Source organism: Coloeus monedula (assembly GCF_965178545.1).
Source record: "Coloeus monedula genome assembly, chromosome: 3".
NCBI lineage: Eukaryota > Metazoa > Chordata > Aves > Passeriformes > Corvidae > Coloeus > Coloeus monedula.
In genome coordinates this window covers 103,668,418-103,693,548 of record NC_138783.1, presented here as the reverse complement: position 1 = coordinate 103,693,548, position 25,131 = coordinate 103,668,418, and the positions used below count along the sequence as shown (strand labels likewise).

General features: G+C 40.0%; 1 protein-coding gene across 3 annotated transcripts; it reads right to left on the bottom strand.

Annotated features, from left to right (window-relative positions):
* Positions 1-1,554: 1,554 nt before the first annotated feature.
* BEND2 (BEN domain containing 2) lies at positions 1,555-25,131 on the bottom strand. Of its 3 annotated transcripts, none has more exons than XM_082277735.1 (12): positions 25,006-25,131; positions 18,438-18,584; positions 16,621-16,781; positions 14,923-14,994; positions 14,645-14,719; positions 13,860-13,964; positions 11,343-11,865; positions 10,161-10,361; positions 9,105-9,241; positions 8,297-8,510; positions 6,966-7,169; positions 1,555-4,379 (listed from the first exon to the last, which is right to left on the bottom strand). In XM_082277735.1, exons 1-12 carry the CDS (start codon positions 25,016-25,018, stop codon positions 4,147-4,149), a joined length of 2,085 nt encoding a protein of 694 aa, XP_082133861.1. In that variant the 5' UTR covers positions 25,019-25,131; the 3' UTR covers positions 1,555-4,146. The 3 variants fall into 3 exon arrangements, with proteins under 3 accessions (XP_082133861.1, XP_082133862.1, XP_082133863.1); XM_082277736.1 differs by having other exon boundaries at positions 8,297-8,507; XM_082277737.1 differs by lacking the exon at positions 25,006-25,131 and adding an exon at positions 23,245-23,301.

Genomic DNA, 25,131 nt, shown 5'->3' with positions numbered 1-25,131 from the left:
GGTTTCTCAGAAAAACTCTTGGGTCTCAGTAGGTGGTGCTATAACCCTTCAAGCCACCCCGATGGACAGACTTGCTTCCAGTACTGAAGCCAATTTCATGGAGTAGTACAATCAATGTCACTTTACCACTTAAGGTTGAAAGCTGGAGGCGGAATACTAAAAAAAAAAAAAAAAAAACCTATGCTGAAGTTGTAAGCTAAACACTTACATAAGCCTGTAGTTCAGGTGACATTTAGAGTTCTCACGTCAGGCACAGGTATCATCATACCATACACCGAATAAAAGAAAATGGTACTTATACAAGAGACCTACAAAATTATCACACTGCCATACCTATACAAAAATACAAATAAAGAACTGCATAAATATTGAGCTCTTCCTACAGCCTATTCTAAAATCCTATGACTATCTGAATAAACCCTTGAAGAAAATAGCAAGTACCGATATTGTCCTAAGGAACGAGTTCTGATTATAAAAAAGCTGAACACAGCTGTAAGATGGGTTGTTTACAGCCACGCTGTGGAACCGGCAGAACTTCTGATCAGAGCCTGAAGGCTGCACCAAGATCCCCCAGGTGCCCTGAGCAGCCTGGCCCTGGCCCTCTTGGCCACCCCTGTGCCTGGGTCCAGGACCTTACCCCCTGCAGGGCTGTGCTGCAGGCTGGCCCTGCCAGCCCCATCCCCTGGACCCCCTTACTGGGCAGGGGAAGCGCGTCCCACGCACAGCCACATCCCCAGTCCTGCTTGGCGCTGGCTCCTGGGTGACACTCACACCCACGGTGCTGCTGAGCGATTCTGGGCCTGACTCTCCCCCCCATCCCCTGTGGCCCTTGCAGTGGCCACTGCTGGGCAGTGACCAGCACTAGAGCACCGTGCTGGCAAGGGCACATGCTGCCTGTGCTGCGGGTGCCCGGCCCTGGCTGCTCAAGCTGCTCCCTGACGCAAAGTGCAGCAAACAACTGTTCACTCCTTAGGTCACATCCAGGGATCCACAGAACCTGGCAGTGAATCCCGAGTGCTTCCCGTCAGCCCTGTTTTATTCCTTGGATAAGGACTAACACAGAAATGTATGCCACTGCATGAACAAGGCCTCATCTCCTAATTCATCAGTTTAAAGGACTTTCTTAAAAATTTTACTCAACTCCTGCCCTTTTGTGGAAAGCTCTGTTTTGGGTAACTCACACACAGCTGTAACTGACAAGTCAAGTCCAGAAGAGTTTGCTTTGGTTTACAGTGAAGGCAGTCTAAATTTGGAAATCATCTCACCTCAACTAGATGATCTCTCAAAGCCCTGGTTCTTCAAAGGACATCAGAAAAATCTTTTCAGATGAGAACTGTACTTGAACTGTAGATCCGTGACGCAAGAAATACTTAAGACACATATGTAGTCAAAGAGCTATATGCTAGTTTTAATTTTAAAATACTTTATTCCTAACAGCAAAATACTTTAATTTTACTTTATAAAAGTTAGCAAAATTTGATACATTCGAAACAGAAACAAGGAAACTATTTCTACTTCAATTAATTCAATTTTCTTTTCAATATGGAAGCTATAGGTATGCACCACACTTAACAGATTTCAGTGCCAGACATGTCATTCAATAAATATATCCTTCTACCATTAAAATCTGTGAAGGGCAGTGAAAAAAATTCATAAAACTACTGAAAAAATATAAGCATTTTTGGCTTTTTCTGAGGCTGGAACTAGTAATACCTATACACAACAAAGTTCTTGCCTTTTACAATAAGGACTGTTTAGAACAGTAACAGAAGAATTTGTTAATAGTACACCAGAACAACCAAATTTGCAGTACATTTCTAGTAAGAAAAGAAAAACAGAAATTCAGTCTAATTCTTGAATCCTACAGAGGACTTCTGCAAAGAGGTGGCAGAAGGAACTTAAATTACCAACTAATTTTATATTTGATAAGGCCATTGCATATCCTAACTTGCAATTAAAAAGCTGATCCTATACTCCATATAATACAGACTGTTATGAACAGCAGGTGAAGTGAGAATAAGTTCAGTTTTATCCTATTGCTAACAAATAAACCATAAAACCTTTGCCTAGGAGAGGACAGATTTAGTTCAATCTAATTCTGCTATGTACAGGCATTATTTTGGAAGGCCCAGTTTCCACAACTTTCACAGGTAAAATCCACTTCCTATGCCAGTCTTCCAAGAAGCTTCCTTCTGTGAAGAAGTTGGATGTCTGAGACTGCACTCAGACCCAACACAAGTGGCAAGGCAAGTTCACACACCAGTCAGCCAGTACAGATACTGGGAGGACCGTGTGACTGATGCAGAAAGGCTTATACCAACCGTATGGAGTCTAACAAGGGCAAGTGCTGGATTCTGCACCAGGGCAACCCTGGCTCTGTGCATAGACTGGGCAACGAGAGGCTGGAGAGCAGCTATGCAAAGGGACCTGGGGGTCCTGGTCAATGGCAAGTTGAACATGAGTCAGCAGTGCCCTGGCAGCCAGGAGGGTCAGCTGTGTCCTGAGGAACAACAGGCACAGCATCACCAGCCCAGCCAGGGAGGGGATTGTCCTGCTCTGCTCTGCACTGGGGCAGCCTCACCGAGTGCTGGGCGCAGTTTTGGGTCACTTGGTTTGTTCAGCCTGGAGGAGACTGAGGGGAGGCCTCATTGTGGTCTTCAACACCCTGATGAGGGGAAGTGGAGGGGCAGGCACTGATCTCTTCACTCTTGTGACCAGTGTCAGGACCCAAGGGAATGGCATGAAGCTGAGTCAGGGGAGGTTTAGGTTGGATATCAGGAAAAAGTTCTTCACCCAGAGGGCGGTTGGGCACTGGAACAGACTCCCCAGGGAAGTGATCACAGCACTAAGGCTGACAAGAGTTCAAGAAGCATTTGGACAATGCTTTCAGGCACATGGTATCATTTTTGGGGATGGTCCTGTACACAGTCAGGAGCTGGACTTGATGATCCTGCTATGTCCCTTGCAACTCAGCATATTTTACGATTCTATGATTACTTCCTCTTTTGAAAACAAATGAACAAAAAAATCCCAAAGAACCTACCCAACAAAAAACCCCATTAACTTCTGTACGGGTACTACTGTTGAATTTTAACTTCCAAATGAAACTGAGCAAGAAGTGAAATTGAATATAGATGGTAATTAATTTTTATTTATTTTTAAGAGTTCAACATCCAAGTGATTTTGAAAATTAGTTTGTTAAAATTAGCTTGTTTGGTTTGTTCTTTTTTTTAAAATATATAACTTAGTGCACTAATAAATCTGAGTCTTATGTGGACAGAAAGGAAAGGCAAAGGCATGAACATTTATTATTGACAGAGAGGTGCTTTTCTGGACCTCATACGCACCTACAACAAGGGATTTGCTGAAAATGTGAAGCCTCAGCTGCAATAACCACAAAATGGTGGAGTCCAGGATCCTGAAAAAGTATTTTCCTTAATTTTCATTAAGAAAAAACAGAACCAACCATTGGATTGTTTGTTTTGGATGGTTTTTTTGTCCTTTTTATGGAGCTAAATCAGAGCAAAGCAGTATTACCAGCTGTACTTACACTGTTGTGTCTGCCTCTTATCCTACAAAAAAGACTGCTATAGCAGGCAAAAATGTGAGAGATCATAGGTTGGAAAAGACCTCCAAGATCATCAAGTCCAGATACAACAAGTTAACAAAATGCAATTTAAAAGATTTTTTTCCTCTCTGATATTTTTGCTGAAGATATCCAATTGTCAAAGCAAATTTAATTCCTCACACATAATGAGATAATTTATCTGGCTGTGATTCATCCTCCAAGGAGGACCACTCTTTCCTCTCCTCTTTTCCATCTGCTTCTGCTGAACTGATGCACAGTGCATCTTTTCTAATCAGATTAATCTTTCAGATTCAATGAATCATGAGAGTAAGATGCTTTTAGGAGAGAGCACATTGCAAATGCTATAGGGAACAGTGAAAATCATTTCCGAGGAGCACAAACGCTACTTATGCGAAGAGTTAGGGCTCCCAAGTCTTCTGCTAACTTTGGTCTCATGAAGTGATATTATTTAGTGCTGCTGACAACTCAGTTGAACAGGACAGCTTGATGTTACAGGCTTCTACACGGAATTAATAAAAACCTGCTAAATTAAGATTTGAGACAGCTGTTAGAGAGCTTCAACTCGTGAGATGAGAGTGTTGCTTTCCACTGGCTTTACGGATGTGGGATTTTTTGGGGGACTCTGCCCTCAAGGGCGGCACTGCCAGGGCCCTCTGCCGGATTCCAGACGTAGCCTTTTTAAGCTCGTGTCTGAGACTGCGGATTGTGCTGTTTATGGCAGCCACGCATGCCTTCCAATCAAATCCACTTTCATTTAGATCAAAGGATGGAAAATTCTCTTGAAGAAAGTCTAAAAATAAACAAATATGTAATAGTGAGCTATCAATTATTTATGCAAGCTATATACTCTTTCTGGATCTAATTAAACTAGAACAAGTGCATGCTACCAAACCAGGACAGCTAGGCATATTACAAGCCTTGAAAAGCAAAGCAGGGCAGATACTGTTTTCCCTCTTTCTGTTAGATTTGAAAATGAGTAAAAAAACGTCTAAGCATAAGAACAAAATATGAAAAGAAAACATGGCCATGTATGTGGTCTTGATCCTTGAAGTGCTGAATAACTTCAGCTTCTACTGTGGTCAGCTAGCGAAGAAAAAACCTGGGCCTCCATTTCAGAATGACCAGTATTAAGCAGGACCAAGCACTCCTTGAGCACTCTGACAACTATATTCACTAAAATTAAACACAGCAATTCAGCATAACACAGGTGTAAAGGAAACACAGGGACAGAAAAACTGCGAGAGCTCATTGCTTACCGTACTGCAAATAAGATCAGTAAACAAATACTTGAGTTTGGTAGCAATGACATGAAAAGGGTAGGACTATGGCACCTTTCACCCCTTCCATGAGTAAAATGAGTAGTTTAAAATGAGTAGCTTAAAACCAAAATTAAAATCGGTTTTTAAAGTTATTGAGGAGTGATTGTCCTTCTGAGCTGAGCTGAATTACATATTTTCTCTAAGCAAACCTCTAGAAGACTTAAATAAACACTAAAAAGGAATTCTCATCTGTAATTTCAAATCAAAAGCAATATTGCTTCTCCTTCTCTGATTAACATCTAGATTTGCCTTCACAGTAGAAAGGTATAGCTAGTAGACATTGTGTCAGCTTTGTTCTTCCATATAACAGCAAAAATCTGAGTATCATTGTTTACAGTTAGTATTTTAACTTGTAGTTAAAAACCTAGAAACCCATTTTGCCAGAAAAACTTTCGTCTGAAGGAAGAAAATAACTTGAAATAAAAACTTGTGCTCTTGCAGTTCACTCTGCTCCAGGAGGAGAGGTAAAGGGGAGAGTAAGTGTGCCTCATGATGCTCCTGGTATAAACTATGCTGAGAAAGGATACACAAGCTGTTGGCTGAAACAGCAGCAGGCTCTTTTTACTTCCATCCCCAACAGTAAATTCAAGAATACTTGGCCTCAGAGGAACAGCACAGAACTGGAATTCCTAGAAGGTCTACAGAGCCTCTGAGCATGGTCCACAAAATGGCTTTTAAAATTACGTTTTTTCTCTCACCAAAACTGACCAGTCTTTGGGACTATAGTAAGGCTATACTTAGGGACCCTTCCTGCTCTGCAGGGTAACATTCAGGGAGCTGGTGCTGCCATCCAGTCAGGCTGTGTTCAACGAAACAGGGCCAGAGACTATCCTCTGGCCCCAGAGCCAAGTGACACGGCCTGGCTGCAACCACAACACACAGGATTTGTCTCTCATCTGCTCTGTGGCCTACATGGTGTTCCTGCAGCCCTAAGACACACTTAACAGATCTTCTGAATGCTTCTTAAGCTCAAAATGTCAAGAAAGAAAATACATCTACATGCCTATATAGACATTTGAGTGGCAAAGTTCCCCAGGCTAATGGTTGCCATACTGGGAATGGTTTCTGGCATGCTCTGTCCCTCAGGCTATGCCCAGACATTACCCCAGAGGGTGTGAGCCACAGCTCCATTTTATTTAGCATGAATGCTGTACCCTCAGAGGCAGTCCTTCTTCCCCAGTTCTCTCCCCCATCCCAGTGGGTGGGGCGGAGGAACAGGACACAGAGGAAGAAGGTGAGCAAGCAGCTGTGTGGTGTTTAGCTACCTGATGGGTTAAACCACAACAGTTGCTAAATTCCACTTCATAAGCTCTCCTTGCTTCCAATCTCTACATGTGGCTTTTTTGCTCCAGAGCTCAGTTATGAATTCCCTGGTTAGCCCAACTTGTCTCCCCATAACTCTCTCAGTTCTCCTAAGCATAAAGATGGACTCTCATGTGCTCGCAGAAGGCTGTCCTTAAAGATCTGCCAACTTCCATGAGCTTCTCTCCTATTCAGAGCTGTCTCTCACAAGCTCCCATCTGAGACTTTCCCAAATATGTCAAAGTCTGCTCTCCCAAGATATAGAGCCTATATATACTCAGACCATTCTAACTCTACTCAGGACCTCGGGGCCCACAATTTCATAATCTCTACAGGCAATGCCACCACCAATTATCACACAACAACCCTTTTTGTGAAGGGAGCCATAACCTGCTGTACATGACATCTCTGCTTTGTGCTTCATCTACACAGCCCCTGTATCAAGAAATTATCTCTGATGTCCTCCAGAATCCTCAGGGATTGCTTCCATCTCCCACTGCATTGCCCTTTCAAGCCAATGTCATGGCAACTGAGTTTTCCCATACAAACCAGGTTCATGAGCTGAAGAATTTCTTGAGCTCCTAAAATATAACTTCATCTACTTCCTCCTAATTTGTTCCACTGCTTGCAAAAATGCCTGTAAGAACAGTTTCACAGACTAATTTCTGAAGCTCCATGCTTTGTTCACAGGATACAAAGTTAATACTCTTATTAGTTTCCCCACATTATGATTTAACAGAGATTTTCTTACTTACCTCTGAGAGCATTAATTTTATTGGAATCCAGTGGGCTCATGCCACGATCAAGACTACCATACACGTTGCTTTTCACCAGCACTTCTTCAGGGAACATATGACGAATTAGGAACCGAGCTGACAACTCTGGCCGCGTCTTCCCCTTAGCGACATAAATGACTGAGAAAGGCAACTGAACATTGCGCCATGGGCTCCCAAGAGGTTCTAGAGAAGATGTCATGGAGGGAAGAGAGATATTTTACTCATACAACACTGACCGTGCTTCAAAGAGGCTGTATTAAATCAAAACTAACACAAAATGTTCACCCAGAAACTGCCCTCCTTACTTGGAAAGACCAGACCAAAATCGTAACACTACGGCTAATGCTAATGTGAAACACATTGCAGACACATGGCCAAGCAGCCAGAAAACCCTGCCTGGTTTACAACCATGTAACAGTACTTCTGATCTGTCTTCAGCAGTGCAATCTGCATTATTAATGATTGCTTTCTAACTTGTTTTCATCTCATGCGAAAAGATGATGCTTTTCCAAGTATGTAAGTAAATAAAAGTTCTGCTATTTCAGTGGTGCTTAGATCCTGTAAGTGGAAACAGAAAAAGAGTGAATATTTTTTAACTACTTCCACCTGACTTCACTGCAAACATCAATAAGAAAAAATGCAAAATTTTTAGTACATAGACAGGTCTGTGGGATCTGACTAATAAATCTTGGGTGCAGGAACAGAGCTGATACAGCCCCAAAGTGATCCCAATCAAATAAATTACTTCCAAGGGCAACTAAGCTCATTTTCCTTGAGGGTCTCTAAGCATCACAAGTGCTACATGGATTTTCTTCCCAATTCATTTGCATATTGCACACTTTCCTTAAAAAAAGTGAAATTATAAAGGCTGCTTTAAGACTTTTATTGCCCTAAAGAGTCAGTTTTGCAGAAAGGTGTGCTTTTTCTTCTGAAATTGCAATACCATTCATTAGCTATTCTGAGCTAGATTGCTTGTTTAAGGCAGAATATCTACCAAATAAAAGAAAAAAGGCCAGGGCAACTGAACAGAGTAACTGAAGCTGAACTTCCCAATGTGAAGAGTGGATATGCATTATGGGTCACTGGTAAATGCAAACACAAATTCTGTTAGCCAGATATAACGTTCTTGTTCATTCTCAAAAAGACTTACTATGTATACACCAAGTGACTGCCTCAAGAGAGAAAGAGGAGTCACATAGTTCAGAAAATCCCTTTACTATACAATTATACCTACAGTAGCATCTTCTGCCTCTCACTGACCATTCAAAATGTAACAAGCAATTCCAGGAAACAGAAATTTCTTAGTTTACCCATTGGTTCCAAACACTGTTGTTTCTTGACCGAAGATATGTGGAAAGCTTCTGGAAACTTATCCAGTCCTGAATTCTGCAATGTGTCAGTTGTGGAGCCAGTCATTTTCTGAGAGTTTTGAGAATTGTCTCCACTATCTTCTTTAAAATTTAAATCTACCCAATGAGATGTATCAGGAGCATCAGTCACTTCTTCTTTTCCCTCAGCTGTCTCCTGAAACATTAAATGAGGTTAGTACATGCACTGAGAGAAGCCTACCAGTTTTCTAATTAGTGTTCCAGCTTACTTCACATTTAGCATAAATTAGATTTCAGATATTTACAATATAGTTATGCCTGAATTTCTATCATGAAAACCACAGGTGGAACAGTTAGTAAGTACTGAAAGATGTGCACAGAGCATTTTAGAAGCAGAGGTAAATGGAGTTCAAGGTGTTTTGGGAGTGATGTTTCAGTCAATATAAAACTGAAATGCATGGCTGGATATACCTGAAAAAAAAAAGCAGGTGAAAACAAGTGCTACCAGCTACTTGTTTAAGCTCTCAATCAAATTTGACACTACTTCTGGGCAATGTTTGCAGTGCTTTCCTTTTAGTATCCTATGCCTGAACGTATCTTAACTGAACTTTGGACACAGGAGCAGGAAGAGGCAGAGCAAGAGAAAGGCATATTCCAGTATTCCCAGCATGGGAATTCCCAACGCAGAGACAGAATCCAAGGAATTTCCAGTTACAGCACTTGTACCATGAGGAGGTCAAATAATTCATCTGAGAAAAAAGCACAAACTTAATACTTAATAAATGATCACCTTAGGCGAACTTGCTGAGTTTGCTTTGGTTTCAGAGCGTAAACAGCGGATCATAGCATTGACATTTGTGATACAGGTCTTCCAGTCTTTTCCATGCTCGCTCAAATCATAGGTTGGAAAGTTGGTTGCAAGAAACTCTACATATAAAATATACAAAATGCTTTAAGCTTCATGACAAAGGCCAGTATTTAGAAGTATCCTAATTTAGAAACAGAGAGAAAGCTAACTAATGCTTCATGTTTCCTGTTCTCCATTTACAAGCTTCAGACTTCCATTGAAAAATAAAGATAATAAACTTATATTTTGAAACTAAGAAGCACTATGAATTCAAGATGTTCTGTGATACTTTTTGAGATTTTGTGAATAATGCTTTTGTTATATTAAACATTTCCTGCGAGAATTAGAGGAAATGCATGATTTATCGCACTAACTTTAAAAAAAACTCCAAAACCACCACCCCCCCTGTAAAAGAACAGACAGGGTAATGCTGTTGCTGCAACTATTTCACATGGTTTATATAATCACACTCAATTTTAACCCTTTAATACGTACGTGCCATGGGATCTGTGTAAATGACTTTTTTATAAAAAAAAAGCCCCCTCCATCTTCACCATTTCTCAATCAAGAGAATCACACATAAGAATGTTTCAAAAACACCAGTTAATGTTTGTCCCAGGTATACTATGGCCATAAACGAACCCAAATCAACCAAACAGAAAATCACTGACAAAATCCATGGCACACACAAACACAAAATAAACTGCAATTAAAAATTTAGAGATAGCAAGCATGAGTGATGAACACGATGTACACAAAACTAGAAGAAACTGGAATTGTTTTATCCACTTTGAAGAAAAATGAACATTGATTATTACAAAGCAGGACTTTCAAAACAAAAAGATACTGTACAGTGGAGCACATCCACTATGGCATTTATGTGTTCATCAGCTGTCAGACAATGATTAACCAGAAAAATACAGAAAAGGGCTCCTTGTAAGTTCAAAACTTCGTTAAGCATGAAAGAAGTAAAACTGTGCATTTTGAAAGGTAACATACCTCTTATTGCAGCAATTTTGTTTGGGTCCAATGTCCTGCGCCCTCGTGCACTTGCTCCCATAATGCTGCACAATAAAGTTTTCTTGGGGAACAAGACACGAACCAAGTGGCGCGCTGCATACTTGGGTTTAGTCTTTTGCTGAGCCTTCAACAAATGGTTTCCAAGAACTTTCACATTTCTTGCTGGGTCACCAACAAACTCTTTTGTAAAACATAAACATTCAAAGAAAAATATTTAAAATCTCAAGCAAGTTGTAAGAACATTTTTTCAAACTCTTTCTCTTGACTTTCAGAGTATGTTCTCTACTACAGTTAATTCTACTATGTATTACTGCTCATCTTTGCTCTTACAAAAGCAGCTTTAAATTGGAACGGTAGCAGAAGTGTATTTTTGATTCACATTAACCACCAACATAACTAAGTGAAATCAAAACACCCAAGAAAATACATTAAACAGCCAATTGTCCACAATGTTCACACTGGCCTATTTTACATGTGCAGATACCATGTATGTTTTCAAGACACTGACTCATGAAGAGTGGCATATCCATACACAGAACTGCTAAATCATAGATTGTTCACAAATTTTTAGATAGACAGCTGAGTATTTCACCTACTATTCATGCCGCTCTTCAGCTGTACAAACTTACTTCTTAGGCCAAAAGCAATGAAAAAGTCATAGCTCAGCCTTGTACATAACTTGGGGCATTTACACTTTAAGAAGACATTAGTTTTTAATACATGGTGCTATGTTATATGTGTATCTTTATTATAATGCAAAGATCTATAGAATTCTCCTTTTCCTATGGAATGAAGTATTTTGAAAGAAAGCAAACACTGCAGGCTTTGAGTATAGGAAGGATTTTTCATGGATAAAATCCCCCACAAGAAGAAAACAGGTATTTCCTTCACACAGATCAGGTAAGCTGCTTTCTTAAAACATGCACACAGGTATATGACTCACTTAGCTTTTGTGGCAATCTCTTTTTCCTCCTCCAACACATGGATAGCATGCACACATTGCTTGTGAATTATACACAGGTTAAAAAAGGTTACATTACAAGAGAAAAAGAGCCTAGAGTGAAAAGAATCCAAAGCACCTACTGCAAATCAAAGCTTTGTGGTAGTACCAGCCATTTCTTTTAGCTTTTGTTTCTGACTATTTCTCGCAAAGGAACTCACCAAAGTTAGGACTGATGAAGACTGAAGAAGATGGTAGTTCTTCACTAATATTCACATCCTCAGATGTATTTCTGTAGTTCAACTCCACAGCATTATTTTCATTACTGGGCTCAGATGGTGCTGGTATTGATGGGGATGCCACTGGTGAAGATGCAAAGTTGACAGTACTTTCCACAATACTGGGAGCAAGATTTGATTGTGGTGAAAGGTCAGGCATTCCATTAGTTGCTGTGTATGATGAATGCAATGAATGTGTAGAAACTATAGTGGGGAGTGGTGGACTCTCCCTTCCAACAGGCTGCTCAGGCTGCTGAGATTCAAGCTGGAAGCTCTGCTGGGCATGTTTCACTTTGGAATTGACTTGAACGTGGCCATTTTGTAAAGCAACCCTTACAACTGGGCTATGCCTTCCCTGGCCTGATGAAGAAAGATGAAGACTTAAATCCCTTTCCATGTGTTTTTGTACTCGTATTTTTCCTGGGTGTAGATGACTGGAACTTCTGTATTTAAATCCAACTGGTTTCTGCAAATGTAATTCAAAAAAACAGTTAAAAGGTTAAATTAGACATAGATTAATTTTGGTTTGGTTTTTTTTAACAAACCAGGAAAACCAGATTTTAGTAATTATGCTATTGACCGCACACTCTTCCTTGAAGTAGTCGCTGTCACTTACTTATAGCTAGCAGGTTTTAGCCTTCCCTCTACTTTCTTCTATTCTCACTTGTAATTGCAACACTACGAATTTATCTTGTCAGCTTCAGTGTTTCTCAAATTTTTTCCACCTGGGGTGGTGGCAAAATTACTTTCTAGAGCTTGATAAAAAAATAAATAGGCAAAATAAAATTTAAATTTTTTCAGTCATTGACCCAGTCGTTGGCTGATGAATTTTCAAGGAATGTATCCACTGCCAAGCTAGCTTCCTTTCAAACAAGAAAAAACCCAAACACTTTCTCTTCTTTCACTTGTTAGCTGAAAAATTAAACATTCAGATCTCACCTACAATGAAGATTCCAAAGGGCCTGAGACAGACAAACTGAGAGATGGGCTACGTTTTCCGTCACTTCAAGTACTTTTAATAAAAACCATACAGCATGCATTCTAGTTCAAAGCACAAGTCACTGAGCAGAAGCCACCAAATGTAGATGAGATGTGGATTTTTCTTATTTGGTTTTATTTTTGGTGGTTTTGTTTGTTTGTTTGTTTGGTTAGGGAAATCTCATTATAGTTCACCCTTGTAATCTCAAAAAACCTACGATCTTAAGGAAGTCTTATGTCTCTGACAGCCTGTCTGTTTCCCCAGGTTTGAAGGTCACCTAATAAAACTAAGTACCTTTACCAAAAACCATTCCATTAGCCCTTCACAAGGACAGCAATGGTACAGCTATTAAAAAACCCAACAGCATTCCTGATGGTTTTAAATGGCAGAACCTAAGAAAATAGTTGGCAGGTTGCATCTTACTCTTTATAGGGATAAAAACCTTCGGGGGGGGGGGGAAGGACAAAAAAAAAAAAAAAAGCGGTGCAGGTCACTTTTAACCCAAAAATCTAAACATTAAAGCAGCTGCCATCCCACATATCAGAGGGGAGGATAAAAGCACAGGGTTCATTTGTAGGTGACAAGACTAGTTTATTCCCTGAAACTTGTGGTTTTCCATGTGTGGACAGCACAACCTTGGAGTTAAAAACAAAAACACATACCAGATAAAACCTAGTATCCCACTGATACCTGACAGGTGTGAGAAATTCAGCTTCATCCACCCTTAAAGCAAATGGCCTTACTGTTGTCTTGACATCTCCCGACAGTAGAATCATCTCTGCCACATTAAAAGCTTGGCAATGTTGTTGACAAAAAAGTCATTATGGATTTTATGATCTTTTTCAAAAATCATCTGTTATGATTTCCTTTTAAAGACCAATGTTAGAAGTACTAATATTGTGTCTCCTTAGGTAACAGTAGATTGACCATTTAGGAACAAAATGAATACTGTGTACTCAATATCAAACCTTGTTAAAAATGTTTAAAAGGGAGTTTTCATTAAGAAAAATAATAAATTTTATACTGTAATGGATATGACAACATACTGTTGAGATCTAAAACTCAGTAAGTCAATTGAACCAACCTGACTGGTGCTTAAATTCTCTTCTAACTGCAGAACCCAATGAGACAACACATCACATGTTGCAAAGGTGCAACAGCAAAATACTGAAGTTTAAGATGCACCTACACAATTCACTTCTGTTCGTGCCAATACAAATAGAATTTTACAGCATCTATCACAGCATCCTGAATTTGATGGGGGTCACTGCCAATCTGTGGCCACCAGTCAATAACAACACAGGAGACCAAAGCTGGCACATAGTCAGAAATCTCAACTAATTGAATTGAAATAGATTCTAAGTCTACTAATTTGCTACTAATTTTAATCTTGCTGAAAGGATTGGGTTTTTTTTAAATAAGCATCAGAGGAAATGAGAGAATTAGATCAAAAATAAATGCCTTAGGTCTTTAATACTCACAGGTTTGAGCAACAATGGCTTTATACGAGTATGCTGCATTTCCGAGACCTTACGATGAAGCAGATCAAATTTTTTATCCAACTTCTGAATGGCATCATACATGGCCTGTCAACAAACATAAGACTGAAAACAGTACTGTTTCACAAGAACCCAACCTAAACCTGAAGAAACCAAGAAAGTTCAATTAAAAGCTGAACTCCCTCCCTAAAACATAGCAAACCTCCTTCCACAGCACTGCTGAATGCTTAAGGAGACTTACATGACATTAACACTTGGCTACAAGCCACTTACAAATTGACTTCCATTAAGCATGTCCTGAATGACTCAAGTCACACAAGTGCTCACCTGAACAAATATGGGATGCTTTTAATTTTTAGTGCATCTATTTTCAATTTTTCCAGTTGCTGCTTCAGAAATCAAAAGGAAAGAACTCACAAAAACAACACTATCAGAAGTTTTGGCACACCTTTGGGAAGCAACATGTACTTTCAATAGCTGGGTATGTATCACTGCCATATCTCTCCTGTTACTGTGAAGTTCCTCTGAATAATGAACTCTACATTTTGTATTAAAGCTTTTAACATTTGAATAGTATTCTCATGAAAAGTTCAGAGAATATGAAGGAGATTAGTTTTAATTTGAAAATATTGTAGTTATGTGGGCAACTAACAAGCAAACAACTGGAAAGGATCAAGTCACTGGTTGTCAAGTTTGTAACACAGCTCTTCCTGAAGTTTAACTGAAATTGTTTAAATGTCATTTCAGATATAAAGGTAAAAAAATACCTGGCAATAACTGAGGATCTCCATAAGAGGATTCTCCTGATATCCAGTATAGGAAGCTTCAGATAAAATGCTCTCCTTTTTCATTAAAATAATAATATATTAAAAAAAAAAAAAAAAAAAAAAAAAAGTGTAAGGTACTAATATATACACAGACTTAGGATATCACATTAAGCAAGTAAATCCCAACTTCAAATCTCTCATGTTACTTCAGCCTACCCAAAACACGCATCCCCAAAGCAGCTTTTCCAAGTCAGTCCAACAAAAGAAAATTAACTTACACATTCATAGTCTGGTTCATACTCATAAATTATACTGTCACTATCTTCATATTCTTCTTCCCTGGTTCTCATCTGGGAAATAACATAAAGAACATTCAATGTTTTGAAAAATTAAAATAATTCTCCTACAAATCCAACTTGAACACTTTCGGTTGTAGCTGTAATTCCCTCCTTTGTCTACAAGAGGGCCCCAGAAAACAAGATTTGACACAGTCATCTTATTAATGTACTGGTGTGTTCAGGAAACTTTCCTGTCTGACCATGCAGGAGACACTCTGGTGGTCACCCAGAGACTGTAACTGCTGGGACTGAAGCCCCTTTGCAGTGGGCGGGTCAGGTGCCCTGCTTGACTCCCTACACACTCTACTTTCACAGTCAGACATGGTTTCCTTACCAGTTTGACCCTGGGTTTGCCATAGCAGAGTCTCAGAACTCTGGTTTCTTCAAGTAATTTTAGCAGCGTACAGGAAGAGAATATATACATATATAATAACATGCATTTTTATTTGCTTATTCTAAGGCAGAACTTCCTCATCTAACTATATGTACTATACAGCCAAGCTTATGCAATCACAGAATCACTTAGATTGGAAAAGACCTCTGAGTTCAAATTATGAGAATTCAGTGGGTATAACTGAAAGCAGAAGCTGTACAAATTTCTGGAACAGGCAATTTTCTCACGGCTTGAAAACTGCTTTCAGCCGGGAAGAACGGCGCCACCAGCTGGACAATCCTGGCATTTTCCTTGTACTGGATGGATGCTGATCCCATCCACCATACACCACGGATTTAATGTGTCTGCTTTGGTATTTTTCCCTTTTAAATTTTATTTTTTTAACCAATCAGGTTTTATTTTAGAAAAGGCAGTCTGGGGGTGGTAGGTGATGCTTTTGTTTTGATTACAACAGGCAGAATACAATGACTGGCAAAATTATGGATATTATTCTGGGAGTTACCGAAAAACACCTGAAGGACAACAGAGTCATCAGTCACACCCAGAAGGGCTTCAGGAGAGTAAAGTCCTGCTTGTCAAAGTTAATTTCCTTTTATGACAAGCTGACCCAAATGGCTGATCAAGGGAAGTCAGTTGATGTAATCTGTTTGGATTTCAGTAAAGCTTTTGATACTGTCTCTCACAGGATTCTTCTGAACAAGATGTCCAGCACACAGCTGGATAAACACATCACGGGATGGGTGAGCAACTGGCTTGTGGGTCAGGCACAAAGGGTTACAGTGAATGGGGTGACATCAGACTGGGGACCTGTCACTAGTGAGATTCTGCAAGACTCCATCCTTGGCCCTGTGCTCTTCAACATCTTCATAAATGATGTGGACACAGGATTGGAAAGCATACTGAATATTTTGATAACACTAAATTGGGAGGAGCTGTTGACTCCCTTGAAGGCAGAGAGGCCCCAAAGAGAGATCTGAACAAATCAGAGGCTGGGCAACCACCAGCTGTATGAAGTTTAACAAGGACAGTGCTGGATTCTGCACCTGGGATAGGGCAACTCTGGGTGTACAGACAGACTGCAGAGTAGGAGGCTCAAGACTTGATAGAAGCATCCATGCAGGGACACCCTACTTGTCTTCAGTGGGATGTCATCAAATCATCACACAACAGTGAAAGAAAAATAATATTCCAAATAACATTGAAACTGGCCTCTAAACAAAGGGCTACTGTTTGGTGAAACATACCACATTGTGTTCCACTACAGCAGGAGAAAGTCGTTTTCTTTTATTACGCAAAAACACAAAATCCATTTTTTCAGGGCTGTGACCATTTCCTCTCTGCATCATTGCAGAATGGCTCATTTGTGAGGCTGTTTGATCAGCAAGCACTGGCAAGCCTTCGCTTCCTGGGAAAGTGAAGCGAACGCAAAGCACGTCAGCAAGTTTCCCACTGCATTAAACATTTCACTACAGTAAAAATAGGCACAGTCACCCTTTTTTTTAAACTTTCAGACTGCTTGATTATTTGAAATTAGTTTACCAGCATTATTATCAAACAGTTATTTATCCAATTAATTTAGATCAGAAATGATAAATTCCATTTCATATTGGTTTTTTCAAACACAATGGTATTAAAAAAGGCAACAGTAAAAGTAATACTGACTGTGAGCATAAATGGCTAAGAAAAAAACAAAATAAAAGATGTTCTGCAGCATGCATGGAGAAATAAAGACCTAGATCTCTATCTGCGTGATGTTGAGCTTGCTCTGACAGCTTCGTATTGTAGGCAAGGTTACAATACAAAATTAGAAGAAACTAGTTTGGACAGACAGAATGAGATCTGAAGGAAAGGCACTGCTCTACAAGATACCAGTCTAAGATGGTGGTTGAATAAAAACAAGCAGAGACAATTTCAGTTCAAAGTTCAATAGTTACATTTGAGATAAACTTGTGGTGTGTTTCACTCATATATCTCACTCTACTTGGTTTTAACTAGACAATATCTAATGCTAATACACCCCCAGATAACAAAACCATCTTTTACCTTTTAAGAAACAACTGCACTCATCATGAATAATTTATTAATAATGAAATAACTACTCATGTCTTAAAATCATGGTCAGCAACTCTCTATGACAGCTTCTAGGGCAGAAGTTTTAATTTTGGTGGGTTTTTTTGTTTATTTTTAGTATCAGAGACAAAACCCAAAGTAAACCATCCAAACCATCCTCACCATCCTCCACTCCCAAATTTGTTTCTAGTCATAAACATACAGAAAATCACAGAATACTCTGTTGTCAAATAGAAGACCAAAAAGACTAAAGGCTCTCAGAAGCACCCAACAATACTAGGAAACAGATATAACTTGTGTCTGTGAAGAGAAATACTGATGGGATTCTCTATAGAGTTAACTAGTTGAATTAAAAAAAAAAAAAAATCCCCCAAACTAGAAAGTGCCCTCCCTTAGTTACAGTCATTTTCCTCACTGACTTGCTAATACTGCTCCTGGCCTTACTAAATGCTTGTAACAGCTGTGAAGAATTTTTGTCTGGGCCAGTGAAGCACTGGGTAAGATTTCTTGAGAGACTTTGATCTTGCATGTTAATATAAATACAGTGAATTACAGACAACCACAATGGCTACTTACAGCTAATAATTTATCGCCCTCAACAACCATCTTGCTATCATTACACATCAGTATCTCCAGTACTAAGTTACACTGGACAGGTTATTTAAAAACCTAATTTTTTAGGCTAGGTTCTTTCATGACATTTATTTTCCAAATTGCTTCCTAATTAATTCCTTTCCAAGTAAGTAAAGAGCTGTCTTTTTAAAACATAATATTTTAGTGGACTCACTATTTATAAAGACTTCTAAAGTAATAACTAAAAGGCACCTCTCTTTAAAGGCACTGCAAAACAATTTCTAAAAAGTAGCTTTCTAATAAAACGTGTTTTAAAGATACGGGTACCACAGAAGGCACTGAATACCAAAGCACTGAACATATGGCATTAAAACTAGCCATTAACTATCAGATGACAATAAAAATGAACTGTAATTACCATAGGCAAGTTGACCCACGTGGTGAACAGCACTGTTTGCTTCACAGTTTTGTTGCACTGGCATGCAGCTTTGTGTGGACAGTCCATTTTCTCCATGGTCCATAATCACTGCTTCATCCTCTTCCTCAGTCTTCACACACAAATAATCTAGCAGACACAGAAAGAGAAACAGGTAAGACTACAGGCCAGTCTGCATAGCAGATGACAGCTGTAGTGCCTGTATCACATCTCGCATTATCTCAACTGTACCTCACGCTACTAAAAATTCAGCCTCACCTCAGCATCTAAATGCAAAGCCACTTAAACACAGACACTGAGGTTTTAACACACACTAGAATGGAAGCAGCTTACTGTTCCTTAGTTGGTGGGATTTCTGAAACTGTTCAGTACCCAGTTCTCCCTAAAGTGACCAGTTTCAACAGGAACAGTTATAAGCCAGTAACAAGCACTTCTACAAACTCCAGTTTACATATTCAAGCATATGAAAAAAAGTAGTAATTTGGTCTTGAAATTTTACTTTCATAATTAAGACTTGCTTACTACACTCGAAAAAAATCAGCCTACAAATCTTAATGGTATACTTGGTATTCAGATCAACCCAAACATTGGCTCCCAATGCAATACTGTGCAGAAACACTGAATGGCAAATTGCCAGTACAGATTTTTTCCAATTAAACACACTACATCAAGAGGAAAATGTCCTGGTTTTGGAATAACTGTATTACAGTTATTATTGCTAGATCCAGTGTTTTTGACAAGGTCGGGAAAGGAGTGGAATTTATTTTTGATGAAACAAATTAATGGAAGGAACCATATAAAGTTAGGAAATCAAACTGAAACTCAGCCAGCACACACGCATAATGACACTCTAACTATGCATAACACAGGCTGTATTTTCCACAGGGTCTCTGCCCTGTTCAGTGCACAGGACGGACTGAGCTTCGAGAATGAATCACAACTCTATGAGTGGAACACCAGTTTGGGTCTCTACTTTCACATAACCAATTCACTCCAAATCCTGCTCTCTTCCAATTTCTCGAAGAGATCCAAAGGTAGGAATGAAGTTTAATTCCACATGTCATTCAGTTTTCCCTCTGGCCAATACTCCCATCTAATTCAAAAGACATAATACAGCAGGGTTTGGATTTGGCTGTCACCTGATTAAGAAACTGATGGTCTGTTCAGAAACACCCATCAACTGCCACACAGTCAAGAGCTTTGTTTACAGCTGTAAACAAAGCCAGAAAGCTACCTGGGGCAGAGCTGACCTGTACAAAGGAGTTTAGCTGAGGACACACACCAGGATATGCTGCTTAGGCTGCCAATAAGAAAACAGTTCCTGGCCAGTTTTCATCAGCTGTATAGAATTAAACAATAGGCTTACTCATGAACTTAATTTAGGTCCAGCTTTTAGCAAAACACTTCAGTAATATTCACTGACTGAAGTTCATTGCAAGCTAACGTGAGTTATTAGCATGCGCTGAATTATTTAACTGCCTCACAGGCACACATTTTTTTGTTGACAATCATTTAGTATTCTACCTACTTTGGGAGAGAATTAACAAAGAGTTGGTAAAAGTGCATCTGCATCGAAGCAGGAGGGATGAGAATCCTCTCTGCCAATTTCCCCAACCAGGATGCCAGATTAATGCATGGTCTGACAAACGCCCTATTTACAGCTCGGCCTCTGCGGTCCTGCAGTCCTCTTCCTATCCCTAATTAGATAACGCAATACAAATTGTATGTTATTTATGCCACCCTAAAAAGCACAGAATTTACCTGTATATTCATAATCTTTGCCACAGATCTCATGCCTCACTCAAGTAACGCAAGCAAAACAACACTACCTGATCAGCAACTATGTCACTCAAATCTGCGGCAGACAGAGTGATGAGTATAGAAGAGCGAAGATTCTGTGGAACCAGCGTGTAGCAAAGATATAGCAATGTCAGAGCAGCTTGATCTGGACTAGAGGAAGGCCAGTATGATCAGAAGTTAGGAGAGATTCTACAAGTGGTTGATACTGAAATCAAAGCTCAGTCTTCCATACCCTCTACCACCCTCCCTTAAATAAGTTTCAAAATCAGAATTTCAACAGTGCAGTGGACTGGGCAGAAAGTGTTTCCAAAGCTTGTAGCTACAGCAACTCACAGCTGGAGAATAAACATAAACCAAAGAAGAAAATGCAGAAAGGAAAACCACCTCAATTAAAAAAACCCCAAACCTACAACACATTTTTACAATGATGCGGAAGCAATGCAGCAACAAGCAGTAGAGCCTCTCATTTAACCTCTCAAATGATGGCCAGGATTCTCCTCATCCCCTGGCCTTTAAATTTCCATCACCCTTTGCTGAATGTGGCTGCTTTCACACGTGGAAAGGAAATTATTCTCTCCTCAGAACAGCATTTTTACATGGACAGTCAAGAAACTTGGAGATTAGAATACACCACCCATTTCCATGAAGGCTTATTAGTATGACTGGTCACACTGCAACCATAAGGAAAGCAGCTCCAAGAATGTAGACTGACTTGCTTTATACCAACAGCTTCTTCCTTTCCCTAATGCATTCTAGCTGCCTGGCCTCTAAAGTCAGTACACAAATTTAAATGCCTTTGCTGTAGATTGACTACATTCATCAGCAAGAGGAATATATATGTGATCAAAAATATTTTGTTTGTAAGACTGTTGAGGATTACCTAAAGTTTACTTGTAGAATATTAGAACACAGAACATTATTCACACCTTAAAAACCTTGTGACAAGAAAAAATTCCAGCTATTTACCCATAATCTGAAAGACATTACAACTTAGTCCTCTAAGAAATTCTAGATATTTCTGACACTTCTTTAAAGTGCTAGAAATAGAGAATACTACCATACATATATAGCACCAAACAGTATGAAATACAACTCTGACTCTCAGGTAGAAACCACAAACTGCCAAATTCGATGGATTAATTTGTGCTCCTGAAAAAAAAAAAAAACGAAGCCATCTATATCTTCTGACTTCGACGAAGATGCAACTGCATTTCTTGTGCCAAGTTAGTAATTTATATACATTAACTCACTCCACTGACAGAAAATTTCATGACATAGATATTTAGGCGTTTTCGGTAAGTCTTGAAAGGAAATTATAAATCTAAAAAGTGTGACTAAGAAAATATTTTAGGTTAACATATTTCAAACAAGGCTTTTACTGTGAAGTAGATTACACGTTAGTAAGACTTACTAAATAGGCTGATTTATCCAATCATTGGATCAAGTTATCAGCTTAGGAGAACTCCAAATTTTTATTTGAAGGCTGAAGTAACAGTCATCTAAAATTAGAAAACATAACCAAACTAATCTCCTTTTCAGACCCACTGCATACTCTGAGTTATATGATATAGGCTATGACTTAGTACTTTCAGTAAGACAGTAGGATATGCTAAAAGCTTCAAGTTCATAAAAAATGTGTATTGTACATTTTGAAGGACATTTATAGACACAGCAGTAGAGTGAAATGACCATATTAAAAAGCCAAGATTGGAGGTGATCTTTTTAACTTCTAAGATGTTTATGTTAATCATTTAGAATTCTTTCATCAGGAGGTTGTCTTCACTTCTGCACAAAATCATCAGGTAACAGGTGCTTGAGAAATGTTAAAGGCACTTACACCTGAATTATTTGCACCCAAAAATGTAGAACTCTGTGTCTAATCCTGTACTATACTAAATTACAGCCTTTTATGCAGCACTGTGAAGCCAAGCATCACCAAGAGTTTATATCCACTAACCAACAGGAAGATATATTTAAAAGTAATTGGGACTTGAAACATTTCCTCTCTTCTTTGGAAATCCTGTCATTTGATTAACATACTGCAACGTAGGTAAAAAGTGTATCTTTTTACTACCACTCTGTCACCTATCCCCAAATAATCCAAGCACTGGTGAAAAGAGCTAGAAGCAAAAAGAAAAATACGAAATCTAGGAATAAAAGATGAATACAACCAAACTACAATATAAACTGGGGCACACACAGACCCCGACCACCAAAGATAGGACACTGACCAGCCACAGACAAATCAATTATTTTCTCTAAAATAATTTAAAGATGGAAAGATATTGATATTAAACATCAAGAAACACTAAAACCAAGCAAACAAACAACAAACTTCAACTCTTTCAAAGGCAGAGTTAAAAAGAAAAACATTAAAGCCCAAAAAAACCCTGTAGCAGCTATGAACTATATACCAAAACAAATCAAGCAAAGCAACACCACCCAAATAAATAAAGAATTTACCTGGGTTGAAACTAAGCCACAAAAGGGACAGCTAGGCTTAATTTGAATCACTATGAGATCCTGCGCTATTTATGGCGTGACACTTGCACTAAAATACACAGAAAGGTGAACACAAGGGAGAGCCCAAGGACACCAGCGCTTTTCAGGTTTAGTATCATCCCATCACAACTCTAAGCAATCATTTGCCTATTAACTCAATCTCGCTGCAAACATAACTGAGAGTTTGAAGCAGATTTCTGCATCCTACGATAATGGGAGCTACAAGCACAGAAATACAAGCAGATCTGATACTTCAGCTGAAGTCTGAAGACAAGATAACAGACTTTTTTTCTTACCCCAAGTATGTTTCTATTAAAATACATGACATAAGCCAGTGGAATAAGGAAGTACTTGTACTGAATCCGACATTACCCGATGAATGCTCTCACTTGTTGCACAAACGCAAATATAAGTGACTATCAAGTATAGAATGGTAAAGGGAGGTTGATGAGAGAGATGGCTGAAAGCAATTAGTACTAAATCGTACCTCAACCAGTACTGCAGAGTTCCTGGAAGGCTTCTTGCAAAATCACTAAAAACTTTTCACAGAAACCTAGTGGGTTTTCTTCATTTTCTAAGAGTTTGGTTAGACACACCTCTGTATTTCCACAAACATGATCACAACACTCCCAGGTGCAACATCCAGCCATGGAAGTTCTGTATAAGTCAAACTGGATTTTATAAAGATGTTTAAATACTGCACTCAGAAAAAAAAGTAGCGCTCACCTGAAGTCACATCCTCGAATTTAGCACACTTCTGATTTTTTTTTTTTTGTCTAGATATGCTGTCAGGAATCAGAGACACCAGAATACTCTACCAGAGATAAAATGCTTAACAACAGCATCTGAACACTGAAACAGTTAATTTAGAATGCTGTTGTCAGAATTTGCAACCAACTAAGACAACAGAAACTAATGTTAAGCTCAGACAAACTAATTACTACGGAAAGAAGCAAAATAATAAAAGAGGCTTCCTGTGCCTTTATAGATCATATTTGGATCACCGAAATGATAAAACCACTCAAAGTCAAGGTAAAACCACTCTCACACAAAGACCTCTGGTGTTTATTAAGACTGGAATTCATACTGCACCTTTTGATTGAACAATATCTTTCCTATTGCCAGGGATTAGTACAGGCTAAGTATTTGCTAGGATTACTGAGTTACAGAAAAAGCCAATCAGGAGACCAGAGAATTGAGGACAAAAGAGAAAGACCAACAAACACATCACTGTGTATGTTTATTTAATAAGGATTATATCACGGTGTCATAAATTAGCTCCCACCCTCCTACATCTCAGTCCTACCCCTTTAATTCATGTTGACGCTTGTAGAACTGCACAGTGAACTGGCTATTTCTCAATCAGAAAAGTTCCTTAACAGTGAAGTCATACACGGAGATTAGCATCTGAGCAAGACACAACCGGAACTTCTTTAGAGAGTAGCTCTGTGACAGCAACAAGCTAAACGAGCATAAACTAATCTGAGTCTGTATAAACGTCACGCCTCTAGAGGGCAAGGTGAAGCACGTTAATTGCCAGAAACAGACCTACTTGGGTCCAAAGTAAAAGCGTCTGAAGTCTAAGACACCTAAGTTGTGCTACGCACTGTGTCTTCTGATAGAGAAATCATTAGGTCAGGCCTCTCACTTTAGGAGCATCATTCATTTCTCCCTTACTCAGTTTTTGTATCCGAGTAACTGCAGCGCTGAGGGAACCTGTCAGAGCTGAGACCCTGCTGTTCCACGGCAAAGTCTCCCCAACATTTTGCCACTACGTTCACCCGCCATTTGACGACTATGGAAAGCAAAAGCTTTCCGCTATCAACACTGGAACTGAGGGAACCAAGCTGTAGCTGGGCCACACTACTTCTGAGGAGTAACTTCCGCTAGTCCTGCCTCGGGAACGCACACTGCGGGGCAGGGCCCCCGCGCCGCGCTGGGCCCGCACGCCCTGGGGGGCGAAGAGGCGCAGCCCCGCCCGCCATCAGCCGCGCCGGCCGCACCCCCGCGGCGCGAGCCCCCGCCGGCGCTGACGCGGCGGCGACGGGCAGGAGCAGCAGCCAATGGCAGCGCCGACCGCGCGGCAACGGGCGAATAGCGGCGGGCGCGCTGGGCGTGGCCCGGCCGGCTCGGCAGCGGGCGTTGGGGCTGTTGCGAACGATGAGGGAGCGTTCCCCGCGCTCCGGCGGGGCCGCGTCCCGCCCGCTTCCCTCGGCGGGCGAGCCAGCCGGCCGGCCGGGACCCTTACCCTCCTCGGACATGGCTTGCTGGGGCGGCTGAGCGCGGGGTCCTCCTCCGGCGGGCCGGGCGGCGGAGCGAGCCGGGGCTCGGGCACGGGCAGGTGTGGCCGGAATGCGGCGTTGCAAACGGAAGC